General features: G+C 32.7%; 1 protein-coding gene across 1 annotated transcript; it reads left to right on the top strand.

The window, feature by feature from the left end:
• The first annotated feature begins 3,274 nt into the window (after positions 1 to 3,274).
• LOC136972230 (protein vav-like) lies at positions 3,275 to 15,162 on the top strand. Its single transcript, XM_067266785.1, has 4 exons — positions 3,275 to 3,373; positions 3,457 to 3,559; positions 4,419 to 4,561; positions 14,216 to 15,162. Exons 1-4 carry the CDS (start codon positions 3,302 to 3,304, stop codon positions 14,258 to 14,260), a joined length of 363 nt encoding a protein of 120 aa, XP_067122886.1. The 5' UTR covers positions 3,275 to 3,301; the 3' UTR covers positions 14,261 to 15,162.
• Positions 15,163 to 16,754: the final 1,592 nt, after the last annotated feature.

Here is a 16,754-nt window from a genome sequence, read left to right as displayed (position 1 = left end):
TATGTATTTTATCATTTAAAACTGATTAATGTGTCTCCTGCTGAGCAGCAGGAGACATGTTAATCAGTTACATCAGTTAATCAGCACATTAGTGATGTAATTCTGAAAGCGTCTATTTTGAATTATATGCACCGTGAGACTTTCAATCGTTTATAATAAAATGTATGTGTAGTGTCAATATTCCACCACAAAATGGTCAAAACTTCAAATTTTTATGCTTTATTGACATTAGTTACAGCAATAATAAAATTTAAAAATGATGTACTAACTTGAAAGATAAGGAAGACTAATCTGCTAGAACACTTTTGCATAAAAAGTGCTCTAGCTACAAGCAAAACAATCAATTGGATAACTCAAATAGTTGAATAGGAAGGAAATATTGAACCTTTGATAAAAACTATGAAAACAATTATCTCAAAACAGAATTTTTAGAGTTACATTGCTAATATTTTGGCAGGAGTTATTGAACATGTCTTCTGTTTTGATAGAAATAAAAGTAGATGTAAACAAACAAAACTTTCTATAAAAGTAATTTAAATATAACAAATGTAATTTAAGAAGAAAGTGTTACTTTTAATGGGTAATAAATACAAAAAATGAAGTTTATGCACTTTTGAGCTTAATGACTCATCTTAAGAAACACAAAAATGACAAATTATTAAGCTTGAAAGTGATTGAACATTTTGTATTTTTTATATTTATTCTCTACATCATAGAAAAATTACATTTTAGTTTTGTAATAAAATTAAATATAATATATTAAACAGATTCTAAAACTTTTTACACATTTTTCTACTTGTCTGAACTAGAGATGGATGTATCTTAGAATACATGGGTATATTTGCAGTAAAATAACAATCAACAGTTATTGGAAGTTTCATTGGTGCATGTGTGTTAGGGTGACAACAGATTTGTTTAGCAAAGTAAATTTTATGATAACTGATATTAATATAGAATATATTATAAATAAATTAAATGTTTTGCATATAAAATGTTTTAAAATATATGGTTACAGCTAAAAGCCTATGAATTGAATAAAGCTGGGATTAGCTAGATAATGTTAGCTTTATCAAAGTATTTTGGTTAAAGCAAGTACCAATCTATACATTTTGAACTTTCTTTGTCACAAGCAGATAAAGCTGAGATTATTCAAAAAGGTTGGATGAAGCAAAGAAGAAAACTGTACACTATCTAGATCAGTGATTTTTAAACTTTTTTGCGCTGCGGTCGGGCGGCCACAGCTCTAAAAAAACAATAGATATAAATCGTGGTTTCTTGTGTACAGTAAACCCTGTGACCATTGAGTAAACTTGTTTAAATTTTTCTCTGTATAGTACTTTTTATTTTCAATTTTTTTCATACCTTATAATAATAATATCACATTACACTCACATAAGTTATTTTATTTAATGAAAATGTCATTTTTGTTTGCTTGAATCCATCCCGTGGTCCCTATCTTAAGAAGCTCTGATCTCGGTAAAGCACAAATTTTAGGTTAACTTTTCCTCTGCTTCATCCATCCATTTTTGGAAAATCTCAGCCTTATACACTTGTGACTTGACTAAAGCATTATACACATAAAATTCGAAATGAATAGATTGTACTTGTAGGCTTTATACAAAAAACCGACTCTTTAAAAAACTGGTTTTCTAATCTCGACTTTTCTACGAAACCGGTTTTAACTGGTTTTCGAATTTTCACCACCCCCTCAAAATGGAAATAAGGAATGTTTGCAACTTATTTTAAAACTTTTTAATTTATTTAATATTTATAAAATATAACAAACAATAAAAACCGACCAGCGTCTACACAAAACAAAAAAGGAAATGCTAGATTATCACATTAAACTATAAAATTTACTCCATAGAAAACCATAAAGAAAAACTAATAACAATGAATGCCTACAAAATATTAATTTATTTCTTATTTTTCCCAAGAAAATATGATTTTAGAATGCAAAGAATGTCTACAGATCTATTGCTGAATCGTGTCCTTATTTTGCACACAAAATTGCCAGAAATAGAAAAAACTCTCTCACTTGCTACCGAGCTGGGTTTAATCGTCTTTAAAGCATTAAATAATAAATCTAACTTTTTCATTCTTCTGTTTGTACCCTCTAATACTAAAAACTTCTTTTTTAGTGTCTTAGGGCTGGACGAAGTCACTTCAGGTTCTTGGAGGAATTTAGGAGTTGATTTTTCCATAGCATTTTTTAAAGCTTTGGGTTAATTTTCTTCTTCTCCACTTTTTCATCATCGCAATCATCTTCTGTAGAATAATTTGGATATAATCTCGATAATATTTGTCCAGATAACTTAACAATATCAGATTTTGCAGCTAGTGGAAGAAATATGCTAGACGACTTTGTCCAAACGTTCTGTGGATTTTGTAAATAAAGGAGAAGTGTTACTAATCCTGTTTGTCTTCTCTCTTGAATTTGTACCTCTATGGCATGTAACAACTTGGAACTAATTTCAGTTTTCAAATTTTTCAATTCACATAACAGAAATTCAAACATGCTTTTACTTGTTAATAAATAGGACGACAAGATGCAAAAAGTTTGTCGTCCTAAGGCATCGGCTACTAAACGTATCGGTCCTTAAACTTTAAGGAACTCTACAATTTTACAATACTCTGCTTTGTTTCTCGTAGGAAAAGCTCCGATGCCATTCAAAGCTAAAACAAGGCATTCTTTTAAGTGTACAAATCTTTCTATCGTTTTTCCATAATTGAAAGATTTCTCCATATTGTAGGGAGAATTGGATGCTTTTTAGGCATAGGGGAATTTTTTGTTTTTGTAGTTAGTTTTATGAAACTTAGTATTTAACAATATTCCTATTTTAATATCCAGTCAGAGAGAATTTTGTGTCCAAATGTTGATGTTTTTAATCAAATAATTAATTAATTTATATGTTAAAGTTTAGGCTCAAAAACCAGTTTTTTGTTAGGAAACCCCGGTTTTCAAATTATATAAATTTCTTCAAAAAACCAGGTTTTAAAAACCGACAAACCCTAGTTACTTGCTTTAATGGAGAGGCTTAAATAAAGTTAGCATTAGCCAGTTAATCCTAGTTTTATCTGATTCACTAGTGTATATTCACATAATATATATGTGTAATGGCTTGGTAATATAACAACAAAATAAAAACTGTTATATTATTAAGCTGCGTTAATACATAACTGTTATTATACTATATTGGAAACAGTAATGTTAAACATTTTATGCATATTTTAATTATACATATGTACTTTTATTGATTTAAGTATTATAATTTTTAGTTACGATAACAATGTAAAGCGTATGAAAGTATACACAAGAGAAGGTGGCCAGCTGTATTATTTATCAGAATCAAAGTATTTCAAAAGTGTTGTTGTAAGTTAAAACGTTTATTTAGTTTTAAATAAAATATTCCAGTTTCTATAAAATCTTAATATTTAAAAAAAAATTTTTTAAAGGAATTAATAAAATGGTATGAAGAAAATAGTTCGGCTGATAGCTTCCATGGTCTAAATAGTAAATTATCTTATCCATTTAAAATGATTGTTTCCAATAATGTAGGTAAGAATTTAAAGATTTTACTTTCTTTCTGCATTAAAAAATTAATAGTTAGTGTTAATTCTCTGTATAGTATTTATTTATTTATTAGTAGCTTAAGCTGAATATAAGAGATTGAGAGTTTGTGTCTGTACTCATACACCAAAATCAACAGCCAGAGTCAAAAGTTAACCAAACAAATATTCACATATTTAAAACAAATGCTAATCGGTTAACTTGTGATTCCGATTTTGATCCTGGATGGTGAATACAAATGTTGATGTTAACATCAGCATTGGATAAATAATTATATGTCCAAAAGCTGGATTATTTTCAGACTAGAATGAAGCTAATTTTAGCAAAAGTAACATTTGAACTTGAGAAAAAATGGCAAATTCTGGAAACCAAATTAAGTTTTATTCAGAAAAAATTTCATTCTTTTATAAGAATGTCATCAAGAGCACTAGATAATTTTTTCTCTTTCAAATGTGTTCATTGTAATTTTGATAATTTAATAATTTTCAACAGCCAATGATGTTCTTATAAAAGAATGAAAATATTCCCAAATAAGTTTAATTTTGTTTCCACAATTACGCATTATTTCTCATCTTTTTGAAGCTAATTATAATTAGTTAAATTACTTTAGGCCAAATTCCATAATTTAAATACTTAAAATTAGTATTATTATATTCCAAAAGTGATCCAGCTCTATTTCAAAATACAGTGCATTCTCACAAATCCAAACCATTTTTGTTTTTCCCCCCCTCTAAATGTTCTGGTCAAAATAAAATTGGGGAATTTAAAAATCCTACCAAATTCGTAGTTTTTTTAAGTTACATTTCTTTTAATTGTATAATTTAAAATCATAAATTTTTAATTTCAGAGCCTTTGGGTTATGCTACAGCCATATACAATTTTTCTCCTGAAACTCCAAATATGTTAGCTTTAAAGAAAGGTGATCGAGTGACCATTTTAAGCAAAGCAGGTGGGAAAAAGGGTTGGTGGAAAGGACAAATAGGAGAAAAGGTACAATTCTTTTATGTATTTATAGTTAAAGCATACAATATTTAAATATTTTGAATAGTTACAAATCATATTACATAATATTATTATAAATAATATTATAATATTATATCATAATATTATAAATCATATTACATAAAATTACAAATCATAATAGATTTGTAATTTTAATAATAATAGTTATAACTATCACAAAATTTAATTCCTTCTGTCTAAATATGTTGTAAAGAATAGTTATATACAGGATGCACGTTAAAGACCTTATACACTGATGTTTGAGTAATGCACAAATATGACATGCAGTATAATGAATGTAGCATGAAGACATAGGAAATTAAGAAAAATAATACACATTATAAATAAACACCCAAAGATAGCACATTTTTCTGTGTGTGCTTGATGTACTGTACACATTAGCATTTTATGCTCTATATTTACCTATTTATGTACACTTAGTGTCCTTTCATGCTAAATCAGTCAAGCTTTACAACTTTGTAACTGATTTTTTTCTGTATTATGCATCATATATATAAATTTTAAATACATAAATTATTTACATGTCCATATTCAATAGGAATGAGATAGAAAAAATATATATTTATTTCAAATGATTATATAATCCAATTTTTGAACTTCCATAAATTGGTGAAAAAATTTTGGTATGCTTAAGCAAATTCTGTTATATGATGACATGATTCAAGTTATTTAACAAAACAAAACCAAAAAAATAATAATAAAATCTAAATGCTTAATCAGTTCAAAAATTACTTAATGTAGACATCTTTTCAAACAGTTACATGTCTTTTTCAACATCTGATAGACAAAATTCATTGAAAGAGCAAATTTATCTCATCTGAAAGTTGATTTTAGTCATATAGAAAGAACATTTTATTAATAATTATTTTTGTGATTATTAATACAATATAAATATAATATACACAAAGAATATACAGAACGATGTGCCTTGGATGCTGCTTTATGCTGACGACGTCGTGCTTGCAACCACCAATCGAGAAGAGCCACAGTGCCAGGTGTAGGTCTGGAGTGACCATCTGAGTTGCTTAAGCTTGCGCCTTAACACCAAAAAGTCTGAATATCTAGAAACATTCCCAAATGTGGGCACGATCCAGGTCAACAATGATAACTTATATAAAACACACTTTTTGCTACCTTGGCTCAATCCTACAGAATGACGGAGGCATTGACGACGAGGTACAAGCGAGGGTGAATGTGGCATGGCTACATTGGAGAGAAGTCGCCGGTGTTCTCTGCGACAAAAAGATGCCCTTGTACCTAAAATTGAAAATCTACCGGACTGTAATACGACCCATCACTCTCTATGGTTCTGAATGTTGGCCATCAATGAGAGCAGCCGAACGGCATCTCCATGGAACAGAGATGTGCATGGCTCACAAGATGCTTGGTGTTTCCCTCCTCGACCGTATCACCAATGACATGATATGCCAACAATTTGGCATCGCACCCATTGAGGCAAAAATGAGAGAGAGATGCCTACGCTGGTTTGTCCGACAATCAAGCCTGGATACAGTTGCCAACACTGCCTACCACCTAGAGGTGAACAGCAAAGGCCACGTGGAAGACTGAAGCAACGATGGCAAGATGCTATCAATGCAGACCTAAGGGCTCTGCACCTGAACACAGATGATGCACTTGATCGAACAAAGTGGCGTTTGAAGATCCAAATAGCAGACCCTACATCTGTGGGATAACGCTAAGAAGTAGAAGAAGAATAAATATAATATACTGCGGTGGAAACTTGTTTATCCGGCTCGAACAGGACCAGGCCCAATCCAGATGACTGAAAAATCGGATAACCTGGAAATTTTGTTAATGACATAAATAACAAAGCTTAGATGTACAGTACATTACATTTTATTTATTGCACATTACAGTATATTATTGTATACAGGGTGAGTTGTTTATCTTGAGAGAATGAAATATCTTAATTGGATCTCATTATTTTGGAAAAAGGTTTAGACAAAAGTTGTAGAGTTTTGAAGGGGCAATTAATTGGTGACCTTGGATGCAACCTTGAAGGTCAAATCTTTTTTCAATGGGAATACATATTTTTGACCTCACCAATGGAAAGAGCAGGAAGTTTCACAATCAGCCATGACCTTGAGTACTTGAGTAAATAACTCACTACTCACCACACTGGAATTACTTCAAAAAAGAAAAAATTACATACCCAGCACCTTTTACAGTGTGATAATGCATAAATATCGACAAACAAACGTTTTTGGGCTCTGCATCAGGTTCCAAACCATTTCTAGATGGATGTTCGATTGCTGTTAAATATCAGTTCGATCATAGGTTCGAAAAGATTTACAAAAAACCACGTTGCACATATGCAACAAGTCAGCCCATCTGGCTGACTAGAGTATGCTGTGAATTAACTCTTGCCAGGCCAATGACAAAACCATCTCCTCTTTAAAATTTATGCACGTGTTGTTAATGGAGGATTTAAAGATGTGCATAGACTCTAACCATTTGAGGTGTTCAATGGGAGGTGCATCGTGGAGATTTGCCTGGGTGAAGTCTGCTACTATGTCCGGATTGGTTACATAAGTATCGGGGGCCATGGAAGTTCTCCCATGATGAATATCCGCCATATGTTCTTGTATTCTGATGCCCAACGATCATTTAGTAGAGCCTATATATACAGGGTGGGCCAACGAAAACGAAACGGCAGAGTGTTCGTGTTCGTCCAAGCAAATCGCTCGGACAGGTCGATTTTATTCTCGAGGAGACATCTTATGCAATAAAGTTTTTGCGAATCTGAATATTAACTAAACAAACATTTTTTTTTCGAAATAAATGTTTGTTTAGTTAATACAAAATAAATGAGTTTTTAAAATTTTTTGTTGTCTGTTGTATTCAGAATCGCAAAAACTTTATAGCAAAAGATGTCCCCTCGAGAATAAAGTCGACCTGTCCGAGCGATTTGCTTGGACGAACACGAACACACTGCCGTTTCGTTTTCGTTGGCCCACCCTGTATATATATATATCAGGTCCCTATCGCACCTATATCCCTTAAAGGGACACTATAGATTCCGGGCCGTCTGCTGGGGTTAGGAGGGTCCTTCCCATTATGTAGGATGTTGAAAATAGTAGGGCACCTCCTGAAAGCGAGATGTAGCTGGCACTTCCTGGCAACATTGGCATATAGAGATCTTAAGTATGGGTTGTATGTGATGGAGATTTATTCTATGTCTTCTGATTGGTTATCAACAGGCTGGTCCAATTCTTGTGTGTTTTCTGAACATATAGAGAGGTTTCATGTCGACATCACGAGTGAAGTCATGAGCATGCGCAATTGTCCAGCGCCATCTTTGTGACTCTTTCTGACTTGTTTACGTTTTGTGTGTGTTCACGTGCGCTTTAACTGGAGTTTTTTTGTTGTTTTTATCATCGTGAATATCACTATGGTGATTTGTTGTGTAATTGGGTATAATGGTAGTTCACTCAAGAACAAAGGAACATCATTTTTTAAAATTCCCGGCATTATTTGTCACCAAGGATCCCAAACTGAGGAGCTTTCACGACGAAGGCAAACTGCATGGCGCTCGAAAATTAACCGGAAAAATTTCGATACGAATAAAGTGAACATCAATACAAGAGTTTGTCAAAAACATTTCATTTCAATATTTACATTAATAAACACTAAGTTATATTTTAAAACCTAAAAGAGTTTACTGATTTGCTTATATTAATTTAGTTAGGTATAGTGCATTTATAAACGAATAACTAATGTAATTTCAGGCTTTAGCTAGTGCAAACTTATAAACATTACACGTTAAAACTAAAAGCAAGTAGGCTTATTATATGCTAATTTCAACTAGAAAATAAAGGTACTGAACAATTTGAATTAAAAAAATTGCCACAGCTGTTTTTAATTAGACTTTTTTACTTTCAGACAAAAATTCTTAGTTAAGAAATAAGAAATACGTAAAAACATGAGTTTAAACAAACAAAAGAAAACATCTTTCCAAGCAATATTACTTCGCTGTTATTCATTACTTTTACTTTTATATCAGGAGAAACCCAGCCACTTGTTAAATAGTTATGGGCCTCTAAAGATTTATAAGCTTTCATTTGTGATAGGGTGTAGAAATTTGTTGTCAAAACCAAATGGTTTATAATGTCACCAAAATCTACTTTTGGCCACAACTCTTGATCTACAACGAAGTCTGATAAACTGGCTTCGTATGGATCGCCTTGACATAACGAAATTTTCTCTCCGTATAGAGCTGCATCTCGTCCTATTAGACTGCTAGAATAGCCCGCAAGAAAATAATCTTTTTTAACTTAATCCATGATAATAAAACTGCAGTATTTTTGTACGTTTAAACTAAAAGACGTCGAACAACAGACCACGTGCAAGCTAAGCGAGCGAAAACTACCACAAAAATGGCAAATGGGCGGAGCAAACGCGTGTTTTATCACTTGACATGCGACCTTGAAACCTCTCTATATGTTGATAATGTTGTATCAGCCTATGTATACCTTTGTGATACTCGTGTTCAGCAGCTAAGTAGTCTATAGATGCTAGTTCAGTATCACGAACTTGGATGTTAGAAGAATGTGTAAAGGCTCGTCTGATTAAGGCTTTAAAGCAGGGGTCGCCAAAGTGGTCGATATCGACTCCCATGGTTCAATATAACATTATTGGGGGGAGTCAATGAAAAGACTAAAACTTACAAATTTTGAACCGAATATAGCTAATCTTGCTAAGGATCATCAAGCTTATCCGTCTCATTGATTGTCAGTTACAAAAATTATTATTAACATATATACAATAAATGTAAAAAATGAAAAATTAAAAGAAATGTATTAAAATAGTAAGAGCTTTTTTTATTTGTAACATAAACTGTTTGGTTGGAGTCGATATGAGGTTTTGAAAAGTTGTAGGGGGTCGACGATAAAAAAGTTTGGCGACCCCTGCTTTAAAGGCTGCAGTCTTGTATGTAACCGGATCGAGGACCCAGCAGGAATGTATGACGATGTAGATCCGGGTTTATGATATACCGAAGTTTGGATGCCTGAGCTTTCCACTTTAATTTTTATATCCAGAAAGTGTACTTCGGAAGGGTTGGATTGCTCTATTTCCAGTGTTAACCTGTAGGGGTTATTGTTAAAAGAATAGACCAAGGTTGTTACATCTGATGCAGTTTTCCGAAAAATGATGATGTCGTCAATACCTCCTATACAGTTGGATCAATATACATCCAAACTTCGGTATATCATAAACTCGGATCTACATCGTCACACATTCTTGCTGAGTCCTGCGATCCGGTTATATACAAGACTGCAGCCTTTAAGCCTTAATCAGAAGAGCTTTTACACATTATTCTAACATCCAGGCTCCTGATATCGAACTAGCATCTATAGACCACTTAGCCACTGAACACGAGTTTCACAAAGGTATACATAGACTGATACAACATTATCTACATATATGTTCAGAAAACGCACGAGAATTCGACCAGCCTGCTGATAACCAGTTGAAAGACATAGAATGAATCTCCATCACATACAACCCGTACTTAAGATCTCTATATGCTAATGTTGTCAGAAAACACCAGCTACGTCTCGCTTTCAGGAGGTGCCCTACTATTTTCAACGTCCTACATAATGGAAATAACATCACACAAAAAACAAAGGAAAGGCAAACTGTCACACAGTGATAAAAAGTTAATGTCGAGTATGTTCGAAAAGTTCGCCCCTGCTCATGATGCATGCCATTGTTATCAAGCTGTATTGACATAAGTACATATTTTATGCAATAAATTGTGCATATTTCTCCATACCTATGACTATTTCTTTCAAACGTTTACACAAAATGGCGTGCATTGCTTTTGGACATTTTTGGGTTTACAGGCGACAATTTATCTTATCCATGTGAACTGTGTCGTTTTGTACTAATTAATTGAGGTTCTAAAACTTTCTAATTGGAAAGTTTGCTCTATCTGTTTTCGTTTTTGATTTGCACTGCCTATCTTTCAAATTTTCGCCACTAGTGGCGCTGCTGTTGTTTGCATTAGGTCGGGCATAGTCGCTTTACTACAGCATTACCTCACTTGCATAGCTGTAGCTCTCTCCGTTTGCAAGAATTTTTTGGTTAAAGGGACTTTCCTATGCACCCTGTATATAGGCTCTACTAAACGATCCGTGGGCGTCAGAATACAAGAACATCAAGCAGATATTTGTCACAGGAGAACCTCCACGGCCCTCGATACTTATGTAACCAATCCGGACATAGTAGCAGACTTCACCCAGGCAAATCTCCTCCACGATGCACCTCCATTGAACACCTCAAATGGTTTGGAGTCTATGCACATCTTTAAATCCTCCATCACTAACACGTGCATAAGTTTTAAAGAGGAGATGGTTTTGTCATTGGCCTGGCAAAAGTTAATTCACAGCATACTCTAGTCAGCCGTTATACTTGGACAGGCCGACTTGTTGCATACGTGCAACGTGGTTTTTTGTAAATCTTTTTGAACCTATGATCGAACTGATATTTAACAGCAATCGAACATCCATCTAGAAATGGTTTGGAACCTGATGCAGAGCCCAGAAGGGGCTCAAAAACGTTTGTTTGTCGATATTTATGCATTATCACAGTGTGAAAGGTGCTGGGTATGTAATTGTTTTACTTGAGTAAATTTGACCTCTGAAGGTCATCTCAAGCATGATCATTTGAAGCATGGTTCAACAAATGCATCAAAGTGGAAGGGCATCATTTTGAACATTTGTTATAAAATTTTTTCCCAAAACCAATATCTTAAGCAATAATGAGAAGTAAAGTGACTTTTCAAAAACAAGCACCCCGAAGGGAGAGGCACGGAGACTCACCGAAAATAAGCACCTCAAAGGGAGCAGAAAACTACTACAACCATGTCGTTACTCCTGGGTAGTGCTAAAAGTAGTGAATGCTTTTAAAGGTCAAAGTAATAAGGTCTCAAAAAATGTAAATTTTACCTCTCTGTCTATTCCAGTAATAAAAAGTATGGTTTCCCATTAGAAAAAGTTTTTAATTTTAACCTTAAAATAATCTTGACTTTTGACCTAGACCTTAAGGTCAAGGGTATATCCGATTGTGAAATTTCCCACTCTTTCCATTGCTGGGGTCAAAAATATGTATTCCAATTGAAAAAACAGACTTGACCTTCAAATGACCTCAAAGGTCAATGTCAAGGTTACATCCAAGGTCAACATTTGATTGCCCCTTCAAAACCCTACAACTTTTGTCTAAACCTTTTTCCAAAATAATGAGATCCAATTAAGATATTTCATTGTCTTAAGATAAAAAACTCACCTTGTATATACTTTTACAACAATATTAACACTATAAAACACAAGTTATTTCTACATACAGTATCAGTTTATTGTTTTCTATCAGCTGGTACAGTACACATACCATAAGTTTTCTGACCATTTGTGTGGGGTAGAACTTCTCTTTATGACCTTTTTCAAGGTCAATCAGTAATTAGGGTTAGCGCTCCATAGGGAAACCAAAGGACTAATTTGAACTGAAGTAATTGTGATGTACTGTATTTATTCTTGTTACCAGTTCCTCGGTTAAGTTGCAGGTGTTCAAAATAGGCATTTATCCAAGGGAAAACAGTATTCTACAGCTGCAACATTATACTCAGGCAAGAATGTACTACTTACAAGTTAGTTCTTTGATTTTTTCATCTATATAGGTTTTCTGTATCTTCCTTATTCCAGTTAAACTGGGTTCCACTGTATTTTGATAATTATTCAGAATCTAATGATAAGTAGCTACTTTTTATTGGAAAATGTTAGAAGCATTCAATCACTTCATAAATTTTTAAAATTAATTCTGTAAAATACATTTATAGTTTTAAGATCTACAACATCAGAACTGATAGTTGAAAGTACCCAAACATCGGTCATTAGGTTTTAAATTTGTTTACAGCAAAGAATTTGAAAACGTTTAAAAAGTATGTAGAAAGCAAAATTTTAATAGATTTGTTTTCAGAACTTACAAATTCAATACTCAGATTTGAGAAAGAACAAGTAAATTAAAATTTTTTAAAATTTATTTATTCTTTTTAATTTTCTTGTCAGATCTGAAAACAGAATTGATAAGTTTCGAAAATGTCAATCTGCTGTTAAAATAATCAAATAAGTTTACTAAAATGCTCTATTCATATTATACACTATATTATGTTACCGTGGTCAAACTGCAGCTCTTGAAATAAGTGTAGCTCTTCTACACCCTCACTATGGCTGCTGGATACTTATTCAATTTTTTATGATCTTGTGAGATAAGCAGGGGGCCAGGGATCACTCCTGCTGACCACTTACTCTGCACAGGATCGGCAAGGTCCGATCTCCTTGTTGTTTTGGATGACTTGTGAGCAAGTCGACAGGCGTCCCGCAAACAAATGATAGACAGGTTTACAGGTTAAAATAAACAAATAAGGAGTTTATTATATACTTAATCTAATATACAAGAGTATACATAAAGGATTTAACGAGTAAATGCGGTTAACGTATAACTTAAAAGAATCTACGATCAACTAATTGCTATGCCGCATGCCTAACCTCTAGAACGGGAGAGAGAGTTTACAAAGGTTTCGGGCCTAAATTATACCTCTATTGCTGCCGGACGACTGCATACGACGATCGTGCGGTAACACGGAAGCCGGATGTCTTCTACCGCTTTGTTTTCGGCCGGGACCGGAATGGGAGACACACGTACCAAGAATAACTTCCAAGTGATCGCCCCGAGCTTCCGGGGACTCGAGCTTTTATCCGATTGTCGTGGGAAAGGCATCGTGTGATTGTCCGTGTCGACAATGACAACGCATTTTCTGACACCTATGTTTCAACTTTCCCATCTGATTGCCGACAATCAGGGTGACGTCGGATCCAAAACTATTCGATAGCTTTTTCTATCGGCGGACGTTTACAACTCTTCCAAAAAAAACTCGCGTTACATTTTTCTCGAATGTACGCGGATTTTTTTGTAAGTTCTGTATTATGCAGTATGATGTTTAGTTACTACAATCTGAGTAATTTCAGATGAATCGAGTCTGATTTACTTGACCCTTCACAAAGTCAAATGAAACTTGTTAGAATTTAATGTACAGGTTTCTAAAACAAGAAGTCATTGAAGAAAAAGAAGGAAAGAAAGTTTGCTTAGTTTATGTTCGGAATTTTGAGTCTTTCATCCCTTAGAAAGTTGCACGATTGCTTATCTGTTTGTCAGACTTTGTGAAGAGAAAAGTAAATGTATTCAGATGAATTTTAGATATTTTTACAAGTCAGCAATCTTATAATTTATGGAGTCATTTACCACTGAAAAATTCTGTTTGAGTTGTACAGTACTGTACATACCTTTGATTTTTCTCACAAAAGTCTTTTGTACACTGATATAAATCAGTGTATAAGGAATTTACTCTGCACCTTGTATATAAAAATGTATTTTTAGTACTCATTAGTTTGTTAGTCTTACAATTAAAGAAAGGAATACAAGCTTACAATTAAATACATTGACCACCAAGTTCATTTCAAATAGCTTTATAATTAAGGACTTTAAAGATTAAAAGGTTTAAAATAAAGATTTTGTATTATTAAAAAATTATTTATTTATTTTCAGATTGGTTACTTTCCGCTTACGTACGTTTCCGAAGTCAATGATTAAAAATCCTTCCGTCGTCATATTTCATATATTGTGTATATTGTAAAGTCGAGTACAATTCGGTTATATATTAGGTCCTTTCGAGGACAATGCGATTTACCGTGCGTAGCGTATCGTGTATAGAGCTTAGCTTTTCGAAGTCGTCGTCGCTTCTTATCTTCGAAATTGCATTCGGCATTTGTTTCCCAGCCGTTAACTGCCTTTTTTGGTAGTTTTTTCTCATTGTACAGATATTCGAGTCCAATTAATGGGTAAGAAGTTCATTTTCGAAATCAGTACATTCTATAAGTTTGCTATAAAAACATTTCTAATTTACAAAAAAAGAAATTGAAAATTGATTTCAATTTGTTTTTTGACTTTTTGATAGAACAATATTTTTCACAGCCAGATTTACACGACAAATCACCACTTAATTGTTAAAATATCATTTTAATCGAATGTTAAAAGAATCGTAGTGCACAATTAATTTTATATTTATCGGAGTACTCGTGTGATATTTTAACACGGGAAAAGTCTCCCCCGTTTGTCTCGGACTCTAATCGACAAAGTATAATTAGGAGTTTTTCCAAGTGCCGAATATACATATATAGATTACATAATATATATATGTATATTTGTTTTAATATTTGTGTATCATATATTAGCATAGTCAAAGAAAGGAAAATCATTCTGATTTTTAAAAGTATTTTGGTAATATTCAAAGATTTAGTCAGTGAATCGAAAAAACAAATTATGGTAGCCACGCATTAAAATCTTGCGAGTTGTGTTGGACAATAATGTATAGCGTTATGGAAATAGACGAACCTTGCAGCGACGGCCGTGATTTTACAATATTATACGAGAGATCCGCGCGGATAAACCCGTGCGATTTGTTAATTTTAATGTATAAAGTTTAGCGAAATGTATTTAGAAAAGATTATTTTCATGAAATCTACATGAATTTCTCTCCAGTGCCAAATGAAAAAATTAAGTTTCTTTTTTGTTTGTTTGTTTTTCACACTTGCCAAAATCACACACAAACTTATTATATTCTTTCCAAACCTTTTTGTGTAGATGATTGTTTTTATCTCGAGTTAATGTATGGTTTTTGATTGTAAAATAGTTAGTTTTAAAAGTTTTATATAGATTACACAATGTACAAATAATTGTATTGTTGTTATTTGACTAGAAATTACTTACGAATAGATGAATAACTGCATAAAAAATGTATCAGAAAATTTTGTATAAATTTTATCCTCTTCCAACTCATCTTCCATAATCTGAAAACATGTCAAACTAAAAACATTTGAAGTAGACAAGTTATTGCTTTTAATACAAATTTAGATATTAAAAAACTATTGTACAGAAACTCCAAAATTTTCATAAAGATATTTAGAAAAAAAAAAAATAATACTCATAAAAGAATTCAAAGAAAGTAAAATTCAATCAGATAAGCATTTATTTAGGTATTTATAGCTAATAACACATGTTACATTCATGTCAATGATCGAGTTAAGCCTAACACACGACTATATCACATAAAAAATTAAAAATAAAATTCATGTGTAAAAATGTAAAGAAAATATCTGTTAAATCTTAAACACAACATTTTTCTGAGTAAAACAAAATAAAAACTTTGTCAATTGGTCGATTTACAACTCCGAAAGAAGCATTTGAAAATACGGTTATAAAACAATTAGCGTTTATTGACTTTCGCGTTAGGGGGTAAAGCGGGTCTATTGACAAATTTTCTCGCAGTAGTACGAAATTTCTACTGACTTAACTTGAATGAGTCATATTTCTTCCCCATTTACAAACAAACCCGATGGCAATCGGTGAAACATGAGATAAATTACAGCGAGTTGAAATTTGATATGTTTATTTTTTGCGTTTTACGTATCAAATTACATTAAATTCGACACAAATAAAGCATTTTTGTCAATGTACAAATATTTTACATTGTTTAAAAGTAGAGAAAATAAAGAAAAGAAAGATGTAATAATTTTTCGAGCGAAGCCAAAAATTTCACAATTTTAAGATAAAAAATGGCGTCTGTGAGAGCCCACGTGACTAAAAGGCGGTCGAAAAATCACGTGACTAATGAACTTCGAACAAGCGGAAACATAGCCTTACTATAGTAGCGCTATGCAAACAAAAGCGCAGGCCTACTAACTAGATCACATGGTTGTTTTGAAGTGGTCGGTCCAGCTAGGTCTGACGTTCAGTCGCGTTTCAATCTCTGTAGGAAAATGTCCTTGTTTATATTACATTCCATTACTTAAACCCCGAATTTAGCGCGAGTCGATTTTTTAACGGAAAATAAATGGTCGAAAAATATCGCGTTATATTCGGGCTAATACGGTAGATATTAAAAAACTATTGTACAGAAATACCATGTGTTAGTTTTTATAGACAATTTTGTTAACTTTATAAATATATTAATTGTATGTAAAATATATATATAAAGTTATTTCTGTGATCTGTTCTTTATTATAATTCATATTAAATTAATATTCAT

Source organism: Centruroides vittatus, unplaced genomic scaffold, assembly GCF_030686945.1.
Source record: "Centruroides vittatus isolate TY-2023 unplaced genomic scaffold, ASM3068694v2 contig_2868, whole genome shotgun sequence".
Taxonomy (NCBI): domain Eukaryota; kingdom Metazoa; phylum Arthropoda; class Arachnida; order Scorpiones; family Buthidae; genus Centruroides; species Centruroides vittatus.
The sequence above is the reverse complement of the archived record's forward strand: the minus strand, read 5'-3'. Positions and strand labels throughout refer to the sequence as shown.

What these genes read in the sequence shown, in the direction of transcription:
- LOC136972230 (XM_067266785.1), top strand. Translation starts at nt 3,302, where the DNA reads ATGAAAGTATACACAAGAGAAGGTGGCCAGCTGTATTATTTATCAGAA. An exon ending in AGTATTTCAAAAGTGTTGTT is followed by an intron (nt 3,374 to 3,456) that starts GTAAGTTAAAAC and finishes AATTTTTTAAAG; the next exon opens with GAATTAATAAAATGGTATGA. An exon ending in AAGGACAAATAGGAGAAAAG is followed by an intron (nt 4,562 to 14,215) that starts GTACAATTCTTT and finishes ATTTATTTTCAG; the next exon opens with ATTGGTTACTTTCCGCTTAC.